General features: G+C 42.5%; 2 protein-coding genes across 2 annotated transcripts; both read left to right on the plus strand.

Moving 5' to 3' along the window:
- Positions 1–583: 583 nt before the first annotated feature.
- Positions 584–9,964, plus strand: pidd1 (p53-induced death domain protein 1). Its single transcript, XM_070830631.1, has 15 exons — positions 584–1,081; positions 1,291–1,704; positions 1,843–1,995; positions 2,117–2,168; positions 2,280–2,481; positions 3,083–3,232; positions 3,337–3,510; positions 3,591–3,738; positions 4,695–4,830; positions 4,917–5,067; positions 5,250–5,373; positions 5,521–5,636; positions 6,811–6,918; positions 7,130–7,326; positions 8,990–9,964. Exons 1-15 carry the CDS (start codon positions 679–681, stop codon positions 9,222–9,224), a joined length of 2,763 nt encoding a protein of 920 aa, XP_070686732.1. The 5' UTR covers positions 584–678; the 3' UTR covers positions 9,225–9,964.
- Positions 9,965–12,960: 2,996 nt separating this feature from the next.
- slc25a22a (solute carrier family 25 member 22a) lies at positions 12,961–24,479 on the plus strand. The gene is made up of 11 exons (XM_070830449.1): positions 12,961–12,994; positions 17,209–17,409; positions 17,509–17,634; positions 17,755–17,810; positions 18,071–18,161; positions 18,789–18,843; positions 19,552–19,612; positions 19,844–19,988; positions 20,086–20,240; positions 20,328–20,403; positions 20,530–24,479. The coding sequence occupies exons 2-11, from the start codon at positions 17,390–17,392 to the stop codon at positions 20,681–20,683; spliced, it is 939 nt and encodes a 312-aa protein (XP_070686550.1). The 5' UTR covers positions 12,961–12,994; positions 17,209–17,389; the 3' UTR covers positions 20,684–24,479.
- Positions 24,480–24,689: the final 210 nt, after the last annotated feature.

Here is a 24,689-nt window from a genome sequence, read left to right on the forward strand (position 1 = left end):
GTAAGAAGGAGAGAGCAGACTGGAGAGACAGGTCAACCCAGACACTGGTGTTACACATTATTTAGTTAATAACACTACATTAGCCAGTGAGTAACATTAGAAACGGAACACAAAGGTCGCTAAAGTGGCTACAGATGCCATAATTTATGTTATTTTTAAGCTAACATTCACGTAAACATGATGAGGCTAAAGCTAGTTGGCAGCTAACTTTAATGTTACTGTTCTTGTCAGAGTGACTTAACTTAGCAAATATGTTCAGTAATATATTCGCCGTTGTTTTTCATGGCTGTCATTTAGCTCCACCAGGCTTTAAAGACAGAGAGGAAAAGGTCCAGTGGTGTCATGAGTAAAGTTACAGAGTCCTCATGCAGAGGGAAAACCTCGGAGCAGGACTGGACTAAACTGCTAGTTGGAGCTGATTAATGTTACAAACAGGCGTTTATAATGGAGAGGAGCAGCGAGGAAGAAGCAGCTCCTGATGAAGAGGATGGAGACCAGGCAGCCGGGTGGGTTGTGAAGCCAGGCAGGACGGAGGCAGAAGAAGTGGAAGTGACACCTGCATGTGACCCTTCAAGGACAGCATCCAAAGGTGGAGGGCAAGACCCCCCTACGGACTCTTTGGACCAGGATCAGGAGGAGTCGGACAGGGAGTCTGAACCAACCACATCAAATGGCGTGATGTCTGAGGAACGAGTGGTTGAGCCAGAGAGGGACGCTCCCTCCGTGTCTCCCTCCAGCCTCATGGACATCTGTAGTCCGTCCATATCCAGCCTCTCCTCCTCATACATCTCCACCCATCATCATGCCTATTTTTCTTCATCCTCATCCTCCTCTGCTGTCGTGTCTCTGACTCCACCCTTGCCCCCCTCTGTGGAGCTCCCGGCTGTGTTGACTGATACAAGGCTCACCCTGGATGTGTACCAGGGAGGAGCAGCTGCTCTGCCGCTACTTTGGGGGTCCATCCCAGGGGCACTGAGGGGCCTCCAGTACCTCAGACTGGGCTCTGAAGATAAACCAGGCCTGGATGGTGCACTTGAGGTCCTCCCCCATCTGACAGAGCTGCGCTCACTGGCTATTCGGGGTACTTTTCTGATTTATTTCATGTGGTATCAGCTGCTTGTTTGCATAACTCACATTGTTTCATTGTAGTTTTCACTCTTAGCCTTAGCAAAATGTTTACATACAAAAGCAGATTAAGTAAATTTTGTGTTAATACATTATAATCTGTGTGTCATTCTTTCTCTTTGCTGTAATCTTTTTGCTTCTAACTCCACTTCTTTCTGATTCAAGGACACTGCTTTTATGACTCACAAGGTGACCCGCTGCCTGGCCTCCTCACCACGTTGCCCACGTCTGTTTCCTCCCTTTCTCATCTGATGCACCTGGATCTCTCCTTCAACCAGCTCTCCTGTCTGCCACCCTGCCTCCTCAGCTTGCCTGTGCTGTCCTCTTTGCTCCTCTGTCACAACCACCTCTCAGCTTTGCCTCCCGATGTAGGCCAGCTGTCCTCCCTCACCTACCTCTCCCTCCTGGGGAACGAGCTGGTCTCTCTTCCTCCAAGTCTGGGCCAAATGAAAGCACTACAGACACTGGATATTTCGCATAACCTCCTTCAGCTGGTACCAGATGAAATTGGTTCTCTGGAGGGGCTTGTTAAACTGGAATTGTCCAACAACAAGCTGAAGCAGCTACCAGAGAGCATGGGTAAGGGTTTAAGGGTGAGCGGGTCTGTCAGAGATACACCACTGAAATGACACTGGGGTTCTCATTTTGTTACATGTTCGATAAATTAATGAATGCAGCAATAAAAATTGTGTAAATCTTGTCTTCTTTGTTGCCCAGGCTATCTCCTTTCCCTGAGGGAGCTTGTCATGTACAGCAATGACCTCCGCCTGATCCCACATTGTCTGAACAAACTGCCTCTGCTGAAAATAGATGTGCGTGACAATCCCTTGGGACGACCCCCAACCCCCCCTCCTCTCCCTCCTACACCTGGTGAGCAGAGAAAACTGGGGCTTCAGACTGATTAAATAATGTTGGCTGTATTATCATTAGATAGTGTTTACATTTGCTGTCGGTGTCAGTTCACTCTGCTGCATCACTGTTTTCTCACCAGATCAAGCAGAAAAAAAAGTTCCAGAGTTGCACCTTGGATTTAATCAGCACAGGTACAGTCTCGCCCTCAGCATGGAAACATTCGACCTCTGCAGTAATATTCTCATTTAAGGAACTTCTGACTTGGTTAAGATTAAAGATGTCGTGCTCCTTTTGCTCCTTAGTTTCTGTGTTTCGTCTGCTGGGTGTCATGTGTTTCTCCCAGGGGGGGCTGAGCTGCTGTTCCCCCCGGGGTGCGTGGTGACAAACACAAAACTGGAGTGGGTTGAGAAAAGGCCAGACAGGAAGTGGGTGTGGCTGGAGGAGCACAACATCTTACTGAGTTATCCACTGGAGCTTCGTCCTCATGGAATTACATTTCTAAAGGTATGCAACAATGGTCTACTGAACTTAATTTGCACATGTACCACATGTCTGCTATTAGAGCGTTGTTTAGTACTTTTAATTGCCACTATTTTGATAATCGATTAATAATTTTGAAATAAATTTTTAAAGAAAAAATTTTAAAAAATCCAAATGACCTGATTCGAGCTTCTTAAATGTGAGTCTTTTCTGTTTTTGTGTTACTTTTCAGTAACAGTAATCTGAATATCTTTGAGTTGTGGACAAAACCAGATATTTGAGGATGTCATCTCGGGCTTTAGGAAACTCTGATCAAGATTTTTCACATTTTATAAAGCAAAGAACAAATCACTTAATCAAAATGATAACAGATTAATCAACAATCATAATAATTAGCTGAGGCCATATCTGTTACAGGGATCAATTTTGAGCATTCATTTTTGAATCTTTCTCTCAGAAGTGCAATACTAAATTGCTGAACTGCTTCTTTGAATTAGTCTTGTGAAGACCACTGTCAAAGTACAGAGAGTGTTGGACTGACCGTGTTATAGGTTGTTCTTGTTTCATTGTGTAACTGTGTTCTTTCCATGACGATAAATGTACTTCACCTCTGAAACCCTCATAGCCCGTGGAGGTGTGTGTGCCATATCTTCGGCCAAAAAGAAGGGAGGTGGTGGTGCAGCGTTTTGACGGACAGTCGTGGAGCACTCTGCCCACTGTTCTGAGGAGAGGAAGTGAGAGCCACAGCAGTCACCCTGGTGGACGTCCAGCCAGGGTAAAATAGAAAACCTCCCACTGCAAAGTAGTTTTATCTCAGATGTATTTAAACTTTTTTTTCTTGGTGGTATCACCTGTAATATTATCTTTGTGTACCTGTAGCTGGCCTGCAGCACAGTGAGCCAGTTCTCCTGGTTTATGGCAGTGTCCCGTCCAGTAAAGGACAGTTGCTCTGTTACACCAGCTGGAGCGCTGCTGGTGTCCAGCTCTGACCCTGGAATCAAGCTCCACTTCCCCCAGGACTCCACTGCGGAGACTCGCACTATAACTTTACAGGTAGCACCACTGTGTATGTATCAGTTTGTCTTTGTGGTTTCTGTTGTTTGCAAAGCGTTAGTTTGTCTCTCTTTGTGTAGGTGCTGCAGGTGTCTGTGCCTGACGTACAGGCACTGTGTGGTGATCCTCAGGCCAGCGCCAGCCCTCTTCTCTGCCTCTCCCAGACTCCCAGCACACATTTCCTGCAGCCTGTCAAAGTTCAGGTCCCTCTGCCAGCTGGAGTTACAGGTACAGTATGCCATGTACGGTAACTACACCTTCAAACTCATACATGTTTGTAACATGTATTAATTGGGTCCAACGATATGTATGTATAACAGCGTTTAATAATAACTAACGTCTTGCTCTTTCGGCTGATAATAGACATCTTTCCATCTCTGTCTGAGTCACATTGAATTTTTTATGTTTCAATTTATATAATGTTTTCATCTATAAAGTAAGCAAGTCTGCCTGTGTCTATCTGCACACCTTGTATTATATGTTGTATGCTGAATATAACATATAATACATGGGACTGTGTGTAGAGGGCAAATACAGACACGGGCAGAGCTGGGTGAAGTCTTGGAGAGTGGAGAAGACACAGTAAGCAATAGAAAAGAGAAAAATTACACAAAGGCACATCCAAACAAATGGGTCTTGAGCTACTTTTAAAGGTGTCAGCAGTGTCCACACATCTTAAGTCCAGAGGGAAAGAGTTCCAAAGCACAGCCCCCTTTAGTTAGTTAGGACCTTAAGGACCTGCTGGTCACATACGTCTCCAATGTAGTCAGGTGCCTCTATAGGTGATCACAAGAACTTTGAACTGGATTGTGAATGGCGAGCCAGCAAGGAGCAATCTCACTTCAGAGTCTCACTTCACTTCAACAGATAAGAAAGTGCAGTGACTGGAAATAATGATTTCTGCTGTGTTTTCTTTTTTTACACATATAAATAAAGTCACTTTGTGAATCCAACACTTCCACATGACATGGTGGTGCAAGAACTGCATGACCCCACCTGCATGATAGCATCACAGTTTCTACATGTCACACATCTACATACAGTAACAAAGCTTGCAAAGAAATTATTTGTTTATTTATTTTTTGATTTAGTGGCCCAATGAGACTGTTTACTGGCCGTGGCCAATTGGGCAATCTTCATTGTTGGGCTCTCTCTCTCTCTAACATAGTCTGGTGCTTCTGCAGGCCACACAGTTGATCTGTCCTGTTTGCACCTGCTACATGGAGACCCTGCCGCCCAAACCTGGACTGACATTACACCTCAAGTGTCTCTCTATGTCACCCATTTGTATGCCATTTTCTACATCACACATTTCTCCTGGTAAGTTTTTATAATATATTCTCATAATGAGGGTTTGCTTAATTTATTTACATTATGCTATTACAGCTCTGTGTGCACCATCCCAGGTACTGGCTGTGGTACACCACTCAGCGCTGTGTTAGTGGGGTGGTCAGGAAGGTCTATCAAAGGCTAAAACAGTTCAAAGTCCAGTTCCTCGTCCTCCAGCGGAAGACTGATCCTTCACAAGTTATGCTACAGTGTTTACCTTCTGACAAGGTTTGTAATTCTCCTTTCTGCTGTAACAGTGTCGTTTACTAGTACCACTTACATTAATGACAGTCTGTGTGCCAGCCCTCCTCTCTCAGCCTCTGTGCTGTACTAATTTCATCATGGATGTGAATGCCATCGTAACATTTAGCCATTAGTGCTAAACGGTGATTGTGATGCTTTCTGCCCAGGTGGACAGCAGAGTGCAGTCTTTGTCAGAGCAGTACGACGGACCTCTGCCATCAGACCTGTGTGACCTGCTGGAGGGAGAGCAGTTCTTCGCCGGCTTTGAGAAGGGCTTAGATATCAGCACAGGTCAGAAGTGCTCTTTAAGGCTGTCTTACATAAACGTTTTTTCTCCCGCTCCATTTCCTTCCACAGTCTTATGATGTGCTGTTGTGTAATAAACTGAAACAGCTATTTGTAAGAAGTGTTGAAATGATATTTTCCTGTTTTCTCCAGAGAGACCAGACTGTGTAGAGGGAAGACTGTGTTTTGTGTTTTACTCCAGCCTGAAGAATCTGAAGGAAGTGTACATCTGTTCTGCTCAGGGTCAGAAGGGACCAGTGCGGGGACAAGTAAGACAGATGTTGTATGCAACAGATAAGAAAGTGCAGTGTCTGGAAATGATTTTTCTTTTACACTTCCACATGACCAAGCAGTGGAAGGACTGCATAATCCCACCTGCATTATATTATAACAAACAATAAGTAGCAGATTGTACATGCCATTCATCTAGCGTAGTGCATTCTATACTAAAGCGCCACTCAGACGGGATTAACATTACAGGGCGAGGTTGGGGATAAAACATCCACTGTGCTCCTCAGTTAACTCATCGTTTCTGACAGCATTTTAACCATTGGGAAATTACAGGATGTGGTCTGTAATAGATATGCATATTCAGCAGGATAAAGCCAAAATCATTGCCAGGGGAGCAAAGATACTGTGTATGTGATGAATTTGAGTCAAAGATCATTCTCCTGCACAGAGTTATAACTCTATCAAATCTTAACACACAAACCTATATTGAGATTCAAAGTGGCTTACACTTCCTGTGGATATCATTATCAATGATGTCCAGTGCAAATAAACACCCATAAATTGTGCTTTAAAGTCACTGAAAATTTTTCCCGAGAATCATCATATTTTTAAGTTTTCTTCAGTGCCAAAGTAATCCACTGATCTACTGTTTCTGTATATCTTTGGGTACACTGCAAACAGGAATTGCTAATAGCTAATTCGGCATACTTTTAATGTCACTGACCAGTGCAGCTAATCTTGAAATTCCCGTCTACACAAGAGAAATAAATCCAGACTGAATCAGGCTTTAATAGACCAGATAGTAGAAACTGCTGTACATTGTAATGCAAACCAAACCAATCCTATAATAAATACTGCTTTTGTGAAACTTTTTGATAATTAGTGACTTGGTCAGAGAATGTAAAAGAATTAAAAAGCTTTCAACATAAGACATCACACTGAAAAGTACAGCCTCAAAATGTATTAAACTGTTGGTCTTGAATAAAACCAGTATAAGCGGATCATTTTATGTAAGGTAATAATTGTTTGGTAGTATTTATTGTATTTTGTTGTATACTATTACATTGTATGGGCATTTCTACCTTTGTGGTGTGAGTTCACAATGGCTCTGTGACTCAGTGCCAGTTAGACATGCATTTGAATTTGTCCCATAAATGAGTCTGCAAGCATTGCTTGGACACACTGACAACATATTTTGTTCCTCTTTTATAGGTGTCTTTTTACAGAGGGGATATTCCCAACAATCTCCCAGAGGAAGTGGCGAGAAAGAGGAAAGGACATGACAGCCAGTGGCTCGCAACCTTCCCGCTGAGACTTCCTGTCAGTAGAAGTGACTTTCTTTTTACTTTTTTCCTTATTTCATATGATTTGTTTTAAAATATTGGATGGTATCCTTTATAAAATGTATATATCAGTTAGAGATGCGGTAAGAAATATATTATATTTAGTGTTCCTTCCATACACTTATTTAATCCAAAAAACATCAAAGGGAAACACTGCACACATTATTCTCTCTTTGTTCTTGTCACAGGCTTTGAATTCAGAAAATAATTTCATCATGGAGGAGCAGCTGTATCCTCCTCTGAACCTGGGTGACCCTGAGAGCGGCTACCTGACAGAAGTCAACCTGCTGTCCATCTCTCTTCAGATAGGACAGGACTGGCGTCTTATTGGCATCAATCTTGGCTTAAGCTACCAGGAGTTGGACCGTATCCAGTACAAGAACAGGTATGATTGAAGAACTGTGGCATGTTCAGACTTAATTCCTTAAAGGATAATTTGTTTTTATTATTTATTTATTTTTTTTTTACATATTTTGGGTTGGAAATGACTGGAAGTTGTAAAAAGTCCAGTAGATCACTTCAGCCTGCAGCCGTGAACTGGCTGCTGACGATGCTACACTGGCTGTATGTTATCCTTTGGGGAAACCGTACGTCTGATTACATCACACTAAAAGTGTTTCTTTTTGCAGAAGTTGCTAGTTTAGTTGCTTTTACTTGTGTTGGCGTTTCAACGTGTTATTTCGGATCCAAACTAACTCTTTTAGACACCAAAGTCACATTAACATGAACAAACTGACTGCAGTAGACCAGCAACTCCTGTGTTCTGTGAGCTAAAATGACTGTTTTTGTCAATGAAGTCTGGTGGGTTTGAATAGTGCAATGCAACAGGTGTTTCTGGTTATACAAAAAGGATTTTGCAGGTCTGTCTCTGCAATAATTTTTTTTCATAATGTTGTCAGACAGTTGGAATAGCAATCTGAGGTTGTCAGTGGCAAAGAGAAGCATTTTTAGTGGACATACTTGGTTTGGCGTGGTTGCCCAGAGGGATTACATTACTGCTGTTGTAGCTCAATCGCAGCCATCTGAGCCTGGATTGGTTTTTACAATCCATGATATACTTACTTATATGATTTTGAGATCTAAATTCAGTGCATTGATGTGTTTATTTGAAGGCCAAGACTCAGACACAAGTGTCATCTGTGCAGCATGAATTTATATAGAGTTTAAAAGGTTGGGTACACATTTAAAGCAGAGCTCAATTATAATGGAAAAATAAAAATAAACCTATTACAGAGTGCCAATATTACCTCAACATGACCTGTTTAATTCAGGTTTTTGGTAAAGATACAGTAAAATGTGTAAACCTGCCGGAGAGATTTCCATAAAAATTTATATTTTCTGTTTAAAGTGTCTCTCCATGAGTGAGTGATGTAACTGAGGTGTGCACACGTGTTAGTGCAGCCAAAGCCTCTGAAGAAACAAGATGGAGTGAGATGTGACGTGACTGAAGGAAAACTGCAGTGAGAGAGAAATGGTAGTGAATTCTGATTGTTTTAATCTGCACTGTCAGCCATCACTAAGCCATCTGGGGCACTGCAGGAGATTACACACAGAATGATGCTCATCTGTCCCTCCCCCTGCTCCTCTCATGACGCATCCTGGAGGTGGAGGAAAAATGCATTATGTAAAATCATGCATACATGCTGCTGTGTAGATGGTTTTCTGTGGAAGGTTTTCATATAGGAATTCACGTGGATGTCATTTGAATGATTTGTGTATTTGATGCAAGTTGCCGAGTAAACGTTTTCCTTTTGGAAACAGCTGGTGCATTTCCCAAATCCCTGAGATTTGATACTCAAATATGTACAATTTATGCGTGGTCTATCTTTGATTGCATGGATATTCTTATACCACACATGAAGAGGCTGCGTTAGTACATTTCTCATAGTCTATTAAGGAACAGCATCTAGACAATGAGAATATAATGTTGCAGTTATGTGAAATCCAGAAATCAAAATACATATTTACATCAGTTATCTCTACCGGCTGTGGTATATCACTGTAGCTGATTAAAATGTGTTGTGTATGTTCTGCTCTCTCCTCACCAGGGACAACCTGGGAGCCTTGGTATTGGACATGCTGTTCCACTGGGCCCGGGGACAGAGCAGTGCTGGACCTGGGGCTGTGTCGAGGCTCGTGACGGCTATGACGGAGAGCGGCAGGAGAGACCTAGCAGATGAGATCGAGGACATTGTCAGTATAGGAAAGAGGAAGTACTCAGAGTCACTGAGGAGAGTGGGCCTGGAAGCAGAGAGCTCCTCCCTCGATGAAACGCAGCGGTAGATGAAATCATGCTGGGTGCAGATGGCTGACTTATACTTGACTAACCTGTTTGTTTACATTGTGCCCCCCAACATGTTTATCTCTGCTGTCTCAACAACTGTTCTTTAGTACAAAAAAATCTCCTTTTCACAATCATGTTGACCAATCTACCAGCTGGAGCCAACTCTCAGGAGACATATACGGCACAGGTATGCAAAATGACAGGCTGTGGCTTGTGCTTTTTTCCACTTTTTAAAAAATATCTCAGCATGCAAGACATTCATTCCTGTGGAAGCCTTTTAGTGAATTTTTTGGACCTAATATGTTTGACTTAAGTATGTGATTATTTTGATTTACGACCTTATACAATTATACATAATTTTGCATTACCACAGTATCTCTTTTCACTCAAGGTTTCAGCTTAGTAAATCAAATGTTTCAACTCAGAATTTCATTGTTTTGTTTCACCACAAATATTTATTATTACCTTTTCATGCCCCCCCTCCGTAGAACTCACTATTTCCTGTTTAGGACAGAGATAAGAGGCAGAGTAAACACTGGGAGTCGGGGGCACGGATCACTTACTGAAAGTGCAAGAGGAGGCCATTTTTGTGGTTGATTAAACTTCTTCCTTGTGTGCCTTGTGGCCAACTAGAAACCAGCAGAGCTGCAGCACAATCTCAGTGACATATCAGGACATTAAATTCTTTAGATATATGTATTAAAGTCCTTTATTTTCGTTTATATTAAACTATGATATAAGAAAACGTGTCAGCTGTTGTGTAGTAACTTTCTTCGGAGAGTCCTGCAGTGAGTCATTGGTTGTGTCAGTATGCTGCAGCATGCTTCCCCTCATCCCCAATATTTCAGCCGGAGCCATTTTTTTTCTATTTTGGTGTTCAAGGTCATGGGGTTGAGATGAGTCGTCACGATGACGATGGCCACCATCCCCCACCCTTACACCTATGCTGCAAATAAAAAAAAAAGAAATGCACGTGTACTTCTACTACATACCACTAGAGGACTTTTTAAATCCCCTCACTGTATTTTTTTTTAATTCCTGCTCCATCGCCACTGAGGCTGCCCTCCCCTCCTCTCTCCTCCTCCTTCCTCCCTGCCTGCCTGCTTTCACTCCCACCTCCTCTACCTCCCTCCACTGGACTCCAATGCTAGTAACACCGGTAGGTTAGTTATTGTCGGTCTGTCAGCCATAGATTCAGAGAGAAAAGGCTTTGATTTCACTGCACAGCTTCACCAGGAGACATAACGGACCCGGCTCTATGTGGTATGTAGATAACGGGAGGCTGCTAACCTTCTGATTCTAAGGTCTGATTGTGAATCTGGTGGCGGTCTGCTTCACTGAAATGTGTGTGATGGCCCGTAGCCATTAAAAAATCTTACCTGGTGAGTAACGTTAACGTGAAAGGCGACGTGCCGAGTTAAATGTCCTATTTGATAATAAAAAGACGGATAAAACACGGCATATTAAAGCTAGCTAGGCTGTGCGGTCGCCGCTCCGTTGCGAGAGGCAGCAAATGATTTTCCGTTATGTGGTAAGCCTAGCATTGTCAACATATGGTGGGTTTAGAGATGTAACGTTAAGGGCAGGCCTGCTGTAGGCTGAAAATATAAGATAATGAAGTGTTGTGAAGCAGCGGTATGAATGACCGTCCAAATGCCGGTTCGTGCAGGTGTAAAGGTGAACGGTTGTTCACGGTAGCAGCGGTCTCCATGGGAACTTTAGCTAGCTGGCTGTCAGAGTAACCGGGAGCAGCTGCCGGTTCTCCTCCCGGGGCTGAGAGGCGGGCTGTGGCGGCCGTGTCCGCTCGGTAGTGAGGGTGTAATTACCGTCATGTGGGCTGGGATGCTGGTGGTGGAGGGTAAACCCACTTAAACTGCACCCACCTCCTTTTTCATTGGTGGGGAGCAGTTAATCTACTCACCTCTGACAGGCGGGCTCTGGCTAAACATTAACATGCTGCTGCTACACGATCAAAGGAGGGTGAGATGAGGTATTTCTGTAAAATAATCCCATCTATCCATCACCCACCTTGCTGCTGAGGCCTCAGACTCCCCGAAAAGCACACATACTATAATGCTGAGCAATATGCCAAGAGAGCATGCAAACTTGCAGGACGTGCAGCAATGCATGATTTTATAAGAAGCGTGTTTACTGGTGTGTTGGGTTAGGGTTAGGGTTATGATGAGGCCAGGCAGTGTAATAAAATAAAGTATTCCTGCAGCCTTGAAATAATTGATGAGGTGAGTCAGTGTTGGGTGTAGGGTGACATCCTATGCTTTCCCCTGGCTGTAAGGCTGAAAACATTGCTTTACTTTCATTCAGCACAAAACGAGATTGTGTTAAATATAGATTTAATCTGCATGCAGGATTACATGCAGTTAGCATTCAATGAAAGTATGCTAACGTCCCAGAAGCAAGGACTTTTAAATGTCACTGGTATATGTGCGCTGAATGGAAATGATGGTGGTGGGAAGATGCTGTGCTGTTGTGTGAAAGCTAAAGTCCTTCAGGCCATTCAAGGCCTTACTGTAATCTGTAACCAGATGCTTCAATGCTGCATTTGGGCTTTTTATCGAAGGAAAGTCGACACACAGTGGTGTTATTCTTTTCCTATCAAGGCCGTAGGAAAGCTGAGAGGGAGGAAAAACAGTGGAGATTCAAGAGAAAAGCCCCAGGTGACTTTAGAAACCGGGCCAACTGGGATACCTGTGGTGTCAGAGGAGGGACTGAACACTACACCATCTCTCTGAGCTGAGGGGAGGTTTTTGCTGCTTGAAAGTTGAACCCAGCTTGTTATGTCCGATCTACAGCAGGTGATTACAACAGTGCATCACTGTGCAGGTATAATAGCTGCAATATGAACTCAGTGTAGAGGTTCTGTAGTGGAAATGCATCACCGTACCCAGATCATAACTCTCAGTCCACTGGTTGTAAATGGAGATTGCGAGAGAGTTTTCATAAGTAGGTATTAGGTTCATAATCCCGATGCTGAAGGGAAGAGGGAATAGTAATCAGATTTATCTGTGACACCACAAATTTCATCCCTTGTTTCCGCAGTGCTGGAGATTTCCAAAAATAGTCTGCATCTGATAAACCAGTATTTGAAAAAAGCACGATAACAGCACTACAACAGCTGTCCGGTTTAATGTGAAAAATATAAAGCTGCTAGTGCAGAGAACTATTTAAAACCCGAGCCCTTTAGAAATAATGGATGCAACTAATGTAGACAAGGACCGTATCAAGCTGGAAGTAAGCCACATAGTACTTGCTCATAGTAGATTTGCAGTAGACCTTTTAATTAGACTTTTAATTAATACCAGAAAATAATGGCTGCAGAAGGAATATGAAAGTGGACAGATTGGGTTGTATATTAGATCTGGCCTTTGTGCTCTTGCACCTCAGAGAATTGCTTGACATCTGATAGAGGATTGCAGGAACACACTTCCCCAGATCAGCTCCTCTGCTGATGGCTTAGAGCTCACTGTTGCCTCTATCAAACCAGTTCATGTGAGACAGATGGACTGGTGACAACAGCCTGCTCTCTAAGCTAATGAGGAACGGTCCGTGTGATTTTCCTTTTCCTTTTGTTTGCTGTCTTTTTAGCCACGGTCATGTGAGTGTAGTGCTGACTACCACAGTGCTCTGTCACTACAGCCACCCACTTCCTCCTGTAATTCACCAAACTCATTGTCATGTAGTCAGCAAGACCTCCACTCTGTTTGGCACTCGACGACAGAGAGGTGAGCAAGGAGCTGTGAGGGATAATATGGTAATTCTTCTCTGATTTATTTGAATGAAAGGTTCATAATTTGCATTGAGTTTTGCATAGGAAATTGAATGTGGATTTGTCTCTAAATTTCAGTATCTGCAGGATTGTATTTGTCAGTATTGACTGATTGAGACTGGACGTAAAGGAGATTAGTGTAAGCAACCAGCTGCATGTATACTTAGCAGTTACATAATTCTTTCTTCTTTATATTAGCACTGATCTTGTATTATCACTCGTCCTAACGCAGACATGCATTGTTGTATGTTTGGTAAGAAAAGCTTCTCATCTTCTTGAATTAAGGCCATTTATGGACAGTGCATACATGCATCTGTCACTTCTTTCATCCTGTATTAAAAATCAATTGGAAAAAGATTACATGAAATTGCTGTTAACATAGCAGTTGTTACCAGCTATCACCCCAGTATAAGTCCTAAAATCCAAATTGTCTAAAAATGCACCATAATTGTTTGATCTTGTTCAGTTGTATTGACAGTAATTTATTCTAAGAGCATGTGTTAAACATTATATTTATCATGTTTGTCTATATATTACCTCAACTACATAATAATCAACTGACCTTTCAGGTGAGACTTCATAAAGCATGTAATGCAATTCATAAATGGCATGTAAATCTGTAGGCTGACACACCCTCTGACCTGCCTTTGTGGGATTATATGAACCGGATCATTACATGCAATACCTATAAGCACTGGATTTAAAAGCAACTGCAAGGTTCTTTCGTCTTATGTTGAGTTTTGTTGGCCCCCTTTGGCAGTGTTTCCCAGAGTTCAGACTTGATGTTCCCATGAGCACCATTGACTTGTGTTGTAAAGGTCTTGCTTTGGCTAGCATGCTTTTTTAAACCGATGTTTGCAGGATGCATAGCAATGACGTAATGTCTAATATTTATGGCTATGTAAGATTATGTTTCTATAATCAATTTGTGGTTATGTAACATGAATAACTCATATGACAATTGTTCATTCCCCAAGGTTATGTGTACGCCTACAACTAACAGATTTGGTTGCTTGGTAAAAATTATTTTGTTCAGACATCGTGAGCTAGCTTTGTTTTACCACCATAAACACATATTGATATAAGACCAATGTACTTTTTTTCTCTTTGCTGATCCTGCCTCAGTATCGACCATAACCAGAAGATATAATGTCAAAAATATCATTTTCTAAACAAAAATCTCCTCCTGCCTCCTTTTAATTGGCTGAGAAACTTTGGGTAAATGTAAACATAGGTTCTTCCCTTCTGCATGCTGTAAATCATATAATCTGATTTTGCAGGAAATAGGAGCCACGGACAGGCATTTAGAAAAAGAAGACATTTGCTGATGGTCACATTTGCATGTATGTCATATAGAGGAGTAAGTATTAAATGGAGACGATTAAAATCTCCTTGCAGCTGCTTTTAACATTGGTCCATGAGCTTGTAATTACATATTTTAAAAGTTTAAGTAAAACAAAACCTTTAGGGATTCATTTAATATCCTAACTTCTAGAAAAAGAGGATTGCTCGCAGCTTTACTGACAAGGTTCAATGTAACCTTTCAGTATCCTCATGTGTAAAGCAGTGTTTATTGCCTCATTGTTCAAGTTGAAATGATGAACAAGGGTCAGAAATAGAGCTGTTATCGGACTGTGCCCGACTCTCTACTAGCTCTTTAATCAAGAACGTCCAATAGGGGTCTGGGTCAAATTGTGAGTTAAAGGTTCAGCATGGCGGCCAAGTTGCACAATCACCTTGTCTATTGTTTACTCATCAGTGCTTATCTGCTCTAGAGGTACAAACTCATAATATGACCTTTGTGTGTAAGAGAGATGGTTGGCTAGTTTGATAAAGAAGTTTTCAGCCACTTTAAATTATTTTTTGTCTGGTCAGAAGTAACTCTTAGTGAACTGAAAAATGACATTGCATCCTTTAAAGATTATGTATATGAGATTCAGAGCATCAATATAGCATTAAACAACTACTTGCTATGCAAAGATATAGTGGAGAGAATTAAGTCACACTCCCTCTGACTGTGTTGTAACCCGAGCTTCTCTGTCCTTTGTCTTGGTTGTCAGGACGGCTGTGCGTGCATGTTGGTGCATGCGAGTTTGTGAATTTCTCAGTGAGTGAGCCCATAGAACTGTAAAACCGAACCGATATATGAGTCAGAGCTGCTGCCCAGCGACAGACTCAGCTGAGCTACTGAGCCAGCATAGTAGCACAAAACTAAGAGCATCTGTCAGTCAGTGGCTGTGTGCAGAATAAATGTAAGAATGAGAGATGCAGGGGATGGGGGGAGGGGTAAGGGGCAATGCTTGTTTTTTCTGAGTTGCCCAGATATTGTATAGAGAACCTTTTGAATGAGATGTAAAGACATAATTATGTGGGGTCTGAAGAGCAGAAGTACCTTTTCCCCCTGCAGTTTTCTGATTGTTTTTTACATGATACGAAAAGGAATTCCTCAGAGATTTTGTTGATGAGTAATGCCACTGTGCTGTGGGCATGCTGATGCACACTGTGGCCAGTTGTTCCCATACAGACTCAAATTGTCATGACAAGACAGTGCAGCCAGGCTATGACTGTGGGTCAAATAAATGTCCTGGTGCAGACTCAGTTGTGTGGTGTAGATGAACTGGAGTGGACGAGTAATGCCGCAAGCATGGTGGAGAAGGAGGGAGATGTCACTTTGATGGGTGACTCATGAGACACAGTGCAGTGTTCTCTGCAACCCAGACATTTCCTTCTCAGAACATATAGACCTCTGTACATGATGGTGTGAAGAGAAACCAGTGTGCTGACTGTGGAGTTAACACCATGTTCTGAGAGAAGCCAGTGACAGGAAACAAAACTAGCATGCAGTAAATTGAGCAGGTGGGTCCGTATCTCTGCTGGGTTAGAAAATTGTGAGGTCAATGAACAGTTAGACAGAGATGAGCGACAGAGGAGGGCTGTGAAGTTGGCTGTGTGAAGCTCCAGGGAGCAGAGAACAGAACACCCAGCCAACAGAGACCAGACAGACGGCTCTGTGACCTGCTATGAATCCCCTCCTCTTCCTCCTCCTCCCTCCTCCACCTCTGGAGCAGCCAGCTAGGGCCTCAAGTCCCCATCCAAACTAAACACACCAGACCGCTGCTGCATTCATGCCGAGATACAGCTTTCAGAAACCTAAACATGCAATGCAGTCTCCCCGAAACCGAATCTGAGGAATAGGTGATACTGGTGTCATACGAGTGCATGTGGATGCACTTCACAAAGAAACCCATAAGTCAGCAAAGATCTGAGACGCAAAAGCTGTGTTTGAGAGTCGTGACTCGTGACTGAGGGAGAGGATGGGGGGAGGGCTGGTGAGGAGAGAGGAGGAGGCGGGTTGCACATGCAGAGGCGGGTTGTGATTGGTGGCTGAAGGGGGTGGAGAGAATGAAAGGGGAAATGAGAAGCATCTTTTCACTCTGAGGGCATACTGTACCAAAAATAGGGAACATCTTAGCCACATCAGACATATTTCCTGTGTTTGCTCAGAAATTATTGTTTTAGCTTACAGAGGATAGAGATTCTCCTATACGACTCCAGTTTAATGATGCCAGAGCTTGTGCATAAAACATGATTCTTCAAGGACATGCGTGATGCACAGATGTTGCAGTGATAATAGATTTGCTTAACACAAAGTAATCCCTCTATAGTGATTGCTAAAGATCTATTTTAAGGAGCTGTCAGCAGTGCCAGATTATTCTGCGTTGTGGTTTACTATGGAAATGTATCTTGTGTCACTGTCCCTTTTGAGGGTTTAATATGTGACATACAGAGTTTTTGGTGATCCACTCAGGAACTGATTCAATTAGTTGATTGACACAAAGTTAACAGCAACTTTTTATGAGTATTAATCAGTTTCAATTGTGAGGATTTGCTGCTCGTCTTTGTCTCGTGATCGTAAACCTGAACTTCAATTTGTTATGACCTCGAGCTCTTATTCCTTTGGACAGACGTGTCTGCCAGATGAATTTAAAAGCATATTGATTTTTGGGCGGTAAGACTAGTATTTGCAGTATTAGGTGTAACAGGTTGTTACTAATAGCAAGTATTATGTTGTAATGTTTGTGAAGGCAACATTGCTTCATTCTAACTTTTGAAATCTACTGATCCTCTATTTTGATGGGATGTCTCTGTTAACAGCCACTTTATGAGAGTGTTAAACGTACTTTCCTATTTCATTACAGGTATCCTCTAACTTGAACTAACAACAGCTGAAAGAAGACAAGTGGACAAAGCATAATCAGACTACATCATCCCACTTGGACAGAAACTCACTATCGTAACAAACAACAAAAGACAAGGACGACCACTGAGTGACTAGCTAACACACAGATTGACACTTTGACCAGCCAGGGCTTGACATAAATGGCTGACAAGCAGATCAGGTACGGATGAATGTGGAACACATAGAAGCACTGTGACCTTTTTTCATCTATTGAACTTTCAGTGGTCTTATTTTTGTCTCTTCCTCTACCTTCATCCAGTTTGCCTGCCAAATTGATCAATGGGGGGATCGCTGGCCTGATTGGAGTGACCTGTGTGTTTCCCATTGACCTGGCCAAGACTCGCTTGCAAAACCAGCAAAATGGATCTCGCCTTTACACCAGCATGTATGAAAATGATGTATTTGACTTTTACATATGAGGAGTCTGTAACTCACCCAGTAAATCACCCAGATTCCTCAGTAACACTTTGGCTAACATGCAGCAACGGTTGTGTTTGTGTTTCAGGTCAGATTGCCTTATTAAGACCATCCGGTCAGAGGGGTATTTTGGGATGTACCGAGGTAAGTTTTTAACCTGGCAGGTGTGAGCTCAATCAAGTGTTGGACCAGTGTAAAAAATTAGAGTCACATAGCATAGGGTTCTTACTCCCTACAGAAGCTACAAAGATCAAATACGGGGATCTGTGTCTCACTGCAGTTATCTGGAAAAAAACATCCATCATTGACTGCCTCATTCTCTCTCCCTCCCCTCTCTGTTTCCCCTTTTCATTTCTTCTTTGTGCTTCTCTCTGTCTTGCTCTCTCTCCTATTTATCCTCCCAGGAGCGGCGGTGAACTTAACACTAGTCACGCCAGAGAAAGCCATCAAATTGGCTGCCAACGACTTCTTCAGGCATCACCTCTCCAAGGATGGGTGAGGCATGAAAGTGCTGACAGGCTGACTGACACACACCCACTTCCCTCATTCTTACCGTGATTAACTGGTGTGTTTACTAACATGTAACCTGACACATCAGCTGTCTGTATTGTCACCAAGCCTCTAGTTAATCCACCACCGTTTTGTCATCTCCTCTGAGGCACCAAGCATTTCACAGTGGATTGTTAACTGTGGAGTTTAAAAATACAGAATTGGTTTCAGAAGTCCTGTCTGAATTCACTTTAAGTGAAGTTAGCATATAATGGTATTACATGTCAAACATTAGCAACCATCATCTGGTGTTGCTGAAATCAGTCACCCATTGTCGCCCATAAGCTCTGCCTTTATAGATAAGCCTGAAGGTTTCTGGGACATCTATCTCCATCTCTGACAAACATGCAGGCTGATGAATGATTGACTTGTCTGGCCCAGCCACTCACCTTGTGAATTATTAATCTGCCCTTGGGCCTGACATGTTGATATGGAAGACAGAGATTAGCATCACCAGCCCAGATGGTGACAACTTCTTTTGGGGTTCAGAAATAAAGCTGTCTGGCTCTCACACTGTCAGTCTAGTGCGTGCCTTAATCTGATCATGCTTTTTATCTTTCTTCTTTTATACAGAAAACTCACTCTGCTCAAAGAGATGGCGGCTGGGTGCGGGGCAGGTACATGCCAGGTGAGTGAGTGAGGTGCTGCTGTAATTGCATCCTCCCGTTCTCCATCTGGAACAGCCGCCCTTAGCACTGCCAAAGTCAGCTCACGCACAAACCACTGGGCCCCAGCCATCGCCTCATTTGTCACCGCCTGTAGCTAGAATTAGCCACAACCACGTTTAAATGAGAAGTGGTAGTCGCAGAAACATGCGTGCAGTGTCTCTGTAGTCTGTGATCTGAATGTGACCTCCAGTGTTCTGTTTTCATTAATGATTTTTAATCAGTGAAATGTTGTCCTGTTAGCAGCGATACACTGGCAGCTAGGGTTGAGTGATGAGATAAGACGTTGTGAGAGTGCTTGGCCATGTGCACCGAGTGGGTGAGTCAGAGGGAAATGCCTGTTGTCAATGAGGGCAAAGTCTTCAAGCCGGAGGAACGTGATTAGATTAAGTGTAGCAGACCTTGGATTAAGATTGTGGCTAAGAACATGGCCATCTCACCTTTAATCCAGTTAACTAGTTACTACTGTGTGGATTACAGAGGAAAACAAGAGCTGACATTAAGCTAATGGATGCCAGTAGATTTTCACTGGACACAATATTTTCTTGACACACTTGGTACCAATCAATCCTAAACTTTTACTTCACATTCACATGCAGGAAAATTCATCTGATTTGTTAACTATGCGGCCATGTTAACTCTGTACCTGACACCTTTATTCTGATTTGTAGGTTATTGTAACAACTCCTATGGAGATGTTGAAAATCCAGCTCCAAGATGCTGGACGAATTGGTAAGAGGAAATTGAATCCACATGGTGTTTTATCTAGGAATGATGTTGGGAACAATATAGAGAAATGGTGGCCTCATGTGGTCATGTCAGAGATTACATCAGCTTTATTCTGGTTTCTTCATACAGTTATGAATTCAAAATGTCTGCCCACATCTATTCATAGCTTGGTGTGATTCTAGCTTCATATGAAATTTTTGCTGTTATTATTGTTATGTTTCTTTTGCTCCATAGCGGCTCAGAGGAAGCTGATGCCAGAGACGGTAGCAGCAGGTACTGTGGAGACCAAGTCACCAACAGCCATGCAGCTCACCAGAGAGTTACTGAGGGAAAAAGGCATTGCTGGGCTATATAAAGGCCTCGGAGCCACATTGCTCAGGTAAAACAGATCTGGCAACTAGCTAGTTTTGCCAACCAACTGTAATGAACCTCACATGACTGACTGAGATTGTCTGCCTTATTTCTCTTTTTTGTAGGGATGTTCCTTTCTCCATCATCTATTTCCCCCTTTTCGCCAACCTGAATAACCTGGGCAAAAGAGGCGTGGATGGCCCTGCTCCTTTCTACGTGTCGTTTGTATCAGGCTGCCTTGCTGGGAGCACAGCTGCTGTTGCTGTCAACCCTGTAGATGGTGAGCAGTGGGATTGTGGACATTATTACAGCAGTGTGTGCAACGGTAGTTGATGTCATGTACTCACCTGAGCTCTGTGTGTTGCAGTGATAAAGACTAGACTGCAGTCCCTGAACCGCGGGAGCACAGAGGACACGTACAGCGGAGTGACTGACTGTATCAGGTGACCTCATTATGTCTTTACTGCTGCAGCATGTGTGACGCTGTGTGTACAGTCAAGTCAACTGGCACATAACTAGACCTGGCTGTAAGTTACACCTGCTATAATGAGCTTTTATTTGCTCTCTAGGAAAATCATGCGTAACGAGGGTCCATCAGCCTTCCTGAAGGGGGCCTACTGTCGAGCCTTGGTCATTGCACCTCTGTTTGGCATCGCCCAGGTGATCTACTTCCTGGGTGTGGGTGAATTTCTGCTTAGCCTCTTGCCTAAAAAAGACAACTAAGAAGCACCTCCTGTCTGCCTTTCCCTCCCATAGTACGTCACACCAACTGCGTGAGGATTCATCTCATTCTGAAAGATATTTTCGATGGGTCAAAGTATGACCAATCAGTACATTTCTGTTCTAAATTTGTTGTGTTGAATGTTGAAATAGTTTAGGAGGGAGCCTTTGTTTGCCTGCTGCCTATGGTGGCACACAAATTTCCAGTAGGCACGATCAGCCAGCTCTCTGGAAATGAAGCCACAAATATCAGTTGGAGTTTTAAAGGAATATTACTTCATGATTACATTTTATTGCAGTTTTGAATATGATTGTTGAATTTTCAAAGTACATGTACTGCCCTCGGTTGCTGCAGTTGTGCAAGCCCTAGAGTACGTAAAGAGTGATAGTGATCTTTTGAAAATTATAGACCATAACTAGCTAAATTAAATACTCATACTTTACCTAGAAAGATATTTGAGAACATTAGATCTAGTAGAATATTTACTAAAAAGCTAATCAAAGAATTCCCCCAGACCTTATGTCTTAAAAGATCATATACTTAGAATTAGAGCTAAACATATGCCTCTGTTTCAGACAAAGACCCAGGGAATGTGTTGATTTGATACCAGCACACCCCCTACGATCTTTCCTGAGAAGCCACATCCCTTCCTGTGAGTGGTTGTAATGAACTCAGCCATTCAGTTCCAAGCAGACTTTGATTGCCTTGGCTTTTTAAGTAGATCAGGTTCCATCTGATATTTAGCGCTACCACAATGGTTTCGACTGTTTCGCCTCTGTGAAAAATACCTCGACAGTGTGCAACATTTGGGCATTATGCACTACTAAACTACGTGTACGTGTTGTTTAACCTCGACAAAGAAGCACTAAAAATCTGCTTCTACTCCTCTATCTATGGGTTGAAACCGTCAAGCGTGTAATACTTGTGGCCACACCTCAATCAGTGATGTCACAGCAGGAGTTTTGCCTTTGAGGGGTGATGGAAAACACCTGCTGGGACATCACTGATTGGACTGTGGCCAAAAGTGTTGCACGCTTTAAAATTTCAGTCCACAGAAAGCAGTGGTTTTCTGCCCAGTGTGATTCATTGAGGATTCAGATGAAAGCATTAGCTGTGAGCACTAAATGGGTTGAAAGTAAGTTTAATAGCATGCCATATTATTAGAAGATGTTCAGTAATTACGCTGACAATTGGTCAGACATCACATGCGTACAGTCATCCATTGTGGAGTCAGTAAGACTTTAGCTGGATTAGTTCAAACCCCTAGATTAGATTATTATTGTTTACACTTGAGTTCACACTCATTTTAAATTCTTTGTCCAAACTTGAATTAAGTGGCAGGACCCAAAGAGCTAACGATATCATAAAATCAAACCAGTGTGGTTTCAGTGTTCTATGAGTTTTACCAAACATCTCTGCTTGTTTGCTTTAGAGGTTTTGTTTGCTTTAAGCTGCCCAGGAAAGCAGCCCTGTTGTATCTTGTTTATGCATCACAGCACTGAAGCCCTGCCATTGGTTTATCTCACCGGAGATCAAGGTGACTTTGATGTGTGCGACCCAATCACATTCCTTCCTCGCTCCTACTGTTGAAGCAGCTTGTCAATTGTACTGTTGCTCCGTAGATACGCGATGCAACTTTTCAACTATTATCATTTGTGGGAGTGAGACCTATTTATCAATATTCCTTTCTGTAGGCAGTATAGCACTATATATTTGTATGTGTTGTTTTCTCTGTGTCAAAGTGTCCACCTTAACTGTATTGTATATATGCAGATGATATGATACTTTGTTTTAGGATTTATTGTTTGTTTTGTACATGATGGCTTATTTGCACACCTACCTCTCCAGCTCCCCCGTCAATCCATATTGTGGTGATTTTGTGTTACGATGATGTGGACATATCAAATGAAGGAACATATGAACATTCAATGCAACAAGGTTCATTTGAACTTAAATGCAGCATTTTGATGAAGGTTTTTTAATGTATGCAAAGGGGAACACTAGCGTAGATATAGGATGTTTCTTTTGGAGGTGCCATTTCTCCTGAGCGATTGGTTAAGTTGGGTCAACCTACAGTTTTATCAAATAGGACCAAATGAAGCGTCACATACTGACGGTAGAAATGTAGTTAAGTTTTAAGTGAATGACCTATGGCACTATTTACACAGCTCGGGAAATGAAATAAAATGAGACGCCCTGGACAAGGTCAATAGGGACCTGCTGACATCAGACTATAAATCTGACATCTCTCTTTTTGAATGGTGCTTTTTTCATGAGATAGCTGCAATATGACGGCGGCACTCAAGACCAAGGCTGTACCGACCGAGTCACATGTTAGCGAATCTCAGTGTTCTCATCGTCTTAACTGAAAGCCATAGGTCAGGGAGGGACAGCAGAGCGGCTAGATATCGACTGGCACCTCCAGCCATGTTAACAGATGACAGCTGAGCCACAGGAAAATGGCAAAAACACCCGGTTGCTCGTGTGAGCTCGTCTTTATGAAGTACTGTCGTAGTTTCTTTTCAACATTCCGATTGCCTGTTCATCTCATATATGCCGTTATCGTGATCATAATGCCTATTTTTGTGTTTTTGAGATTATTGTTATGATTTTTGAGCCTCCTCCCTGCTTCTCCTCCATTGTTTTCAGATTTTATCGTCTGTTTTTGGTTGAATCTTGAAACTCTTGTGCAAGTCATTTTGTTTTACTGAGCTGTGAATTCTCACTGACCTTGTGCATTTGGTTATGTATGTGCGTGTGTGTGTCTGACTGTGTAGTGGTGTAGTTGATGTGTAGTTGTTAGTGTGACACTGCGGTATTTTTCTCTTTGATTGTCAGACCCATGCTCTCTCCCCTCTTTTCCTTCTATCTGCCACACTCCTCTGCAATCTGCTCTCCCCAGCATCCACAGCCAGGGGTGCAGGTTAATGCAGAGGGGCTCTGAAACACCAAATGTATGATTTAGAGTGTATACAATCAAAGCAAGCACAAAGGATTATTAGGCACAAGAGACCACATGGCCCACTTTGATTATACTCAGACGTAGTCCTTGGGGAAAACCAGTGTGTACTGCTTTTGCAGACATGGATTAAAGTCTGATTTATTTCTGTGGAGATGTTGATTGAGATTAACTTTTTAGTTTCTGAGAAAGTATATCTATGTCTGTAAAACTTGATCCATAGGGCTGACACAACAGGATAAGAGACCCATGTGATGGGTATGCCACTATGTCACCCATCAGCAGTTATCCACAAAATGTATATCTCCTACATATTCTAAATGAATCAGATATAAGAATGTAACTTAGATATTATGAGATGTATTATAATTATAGTGAAGAGTTTATTACATTTTAATCTAAAGATTTGTGCATTACACATTCACTGAAAATAGACCAGCTCACTGATATGCAATAAGTAGAAGCCACACACACAGACGCACACACACTTAAAAAAAAAAAACACCCAAAAATATCACACCACACCCTGTCAATTACAATGTCACATGATGTATGATGCAACTGGGGACCCTGGAGGCCCTCTGGGGTCTGAGCTCTCCTCGCAGCCTCTGTTGTTTTCCTCTAAGAGGAATTGTGCATTGCAGCACTTTAAAACAAGGGCCCCCACCTCACTGTCCACCTACAAAGTTTCTCTCCACGACAAACAGGGTGTTTATGAATATTTGTGGTGAATGACACAGTTGTTCTAGACATTGTTCACAATGCAATGAAAAAAAACAAAAAAAAAAACATAAAATATTGTGTTCCCTGTCACAATTTGCTGTTCAATAAACTGACTGTCCTCAAATCACCTGATATGGTTGTTTTTGCTGTGGGTTACACTTTTTTTTTTTGCTCATCACTGTATCTGCTTTCAAGGTCCAGTAGTCGCCTGACAGAGTACAAAAGAACCGACTGTCGTTTTTTAGTCTGTAATAGTGCTGTGAAAACCAAACAGCAGGGCAATGTTTTGAAGTGTGCGAGCGTGACATTGTGGCTCCTCGGGGCAC

This window comes from Pempheris klunzingeri, chromosome 5 (assembly GCF_042242105.1).
Source record: "Pempheris klunzingeri isolate RE-2024b chromosome 5, fPemKlu1.hap1, whole genome shotgun sequence".
Lineage (NCBI taxonomy): Eukaryota > Metazoa > Chordata > Actinopteri > Acropomatiformes > Pempheridae > Pempheris > Pempheris klunzingeri.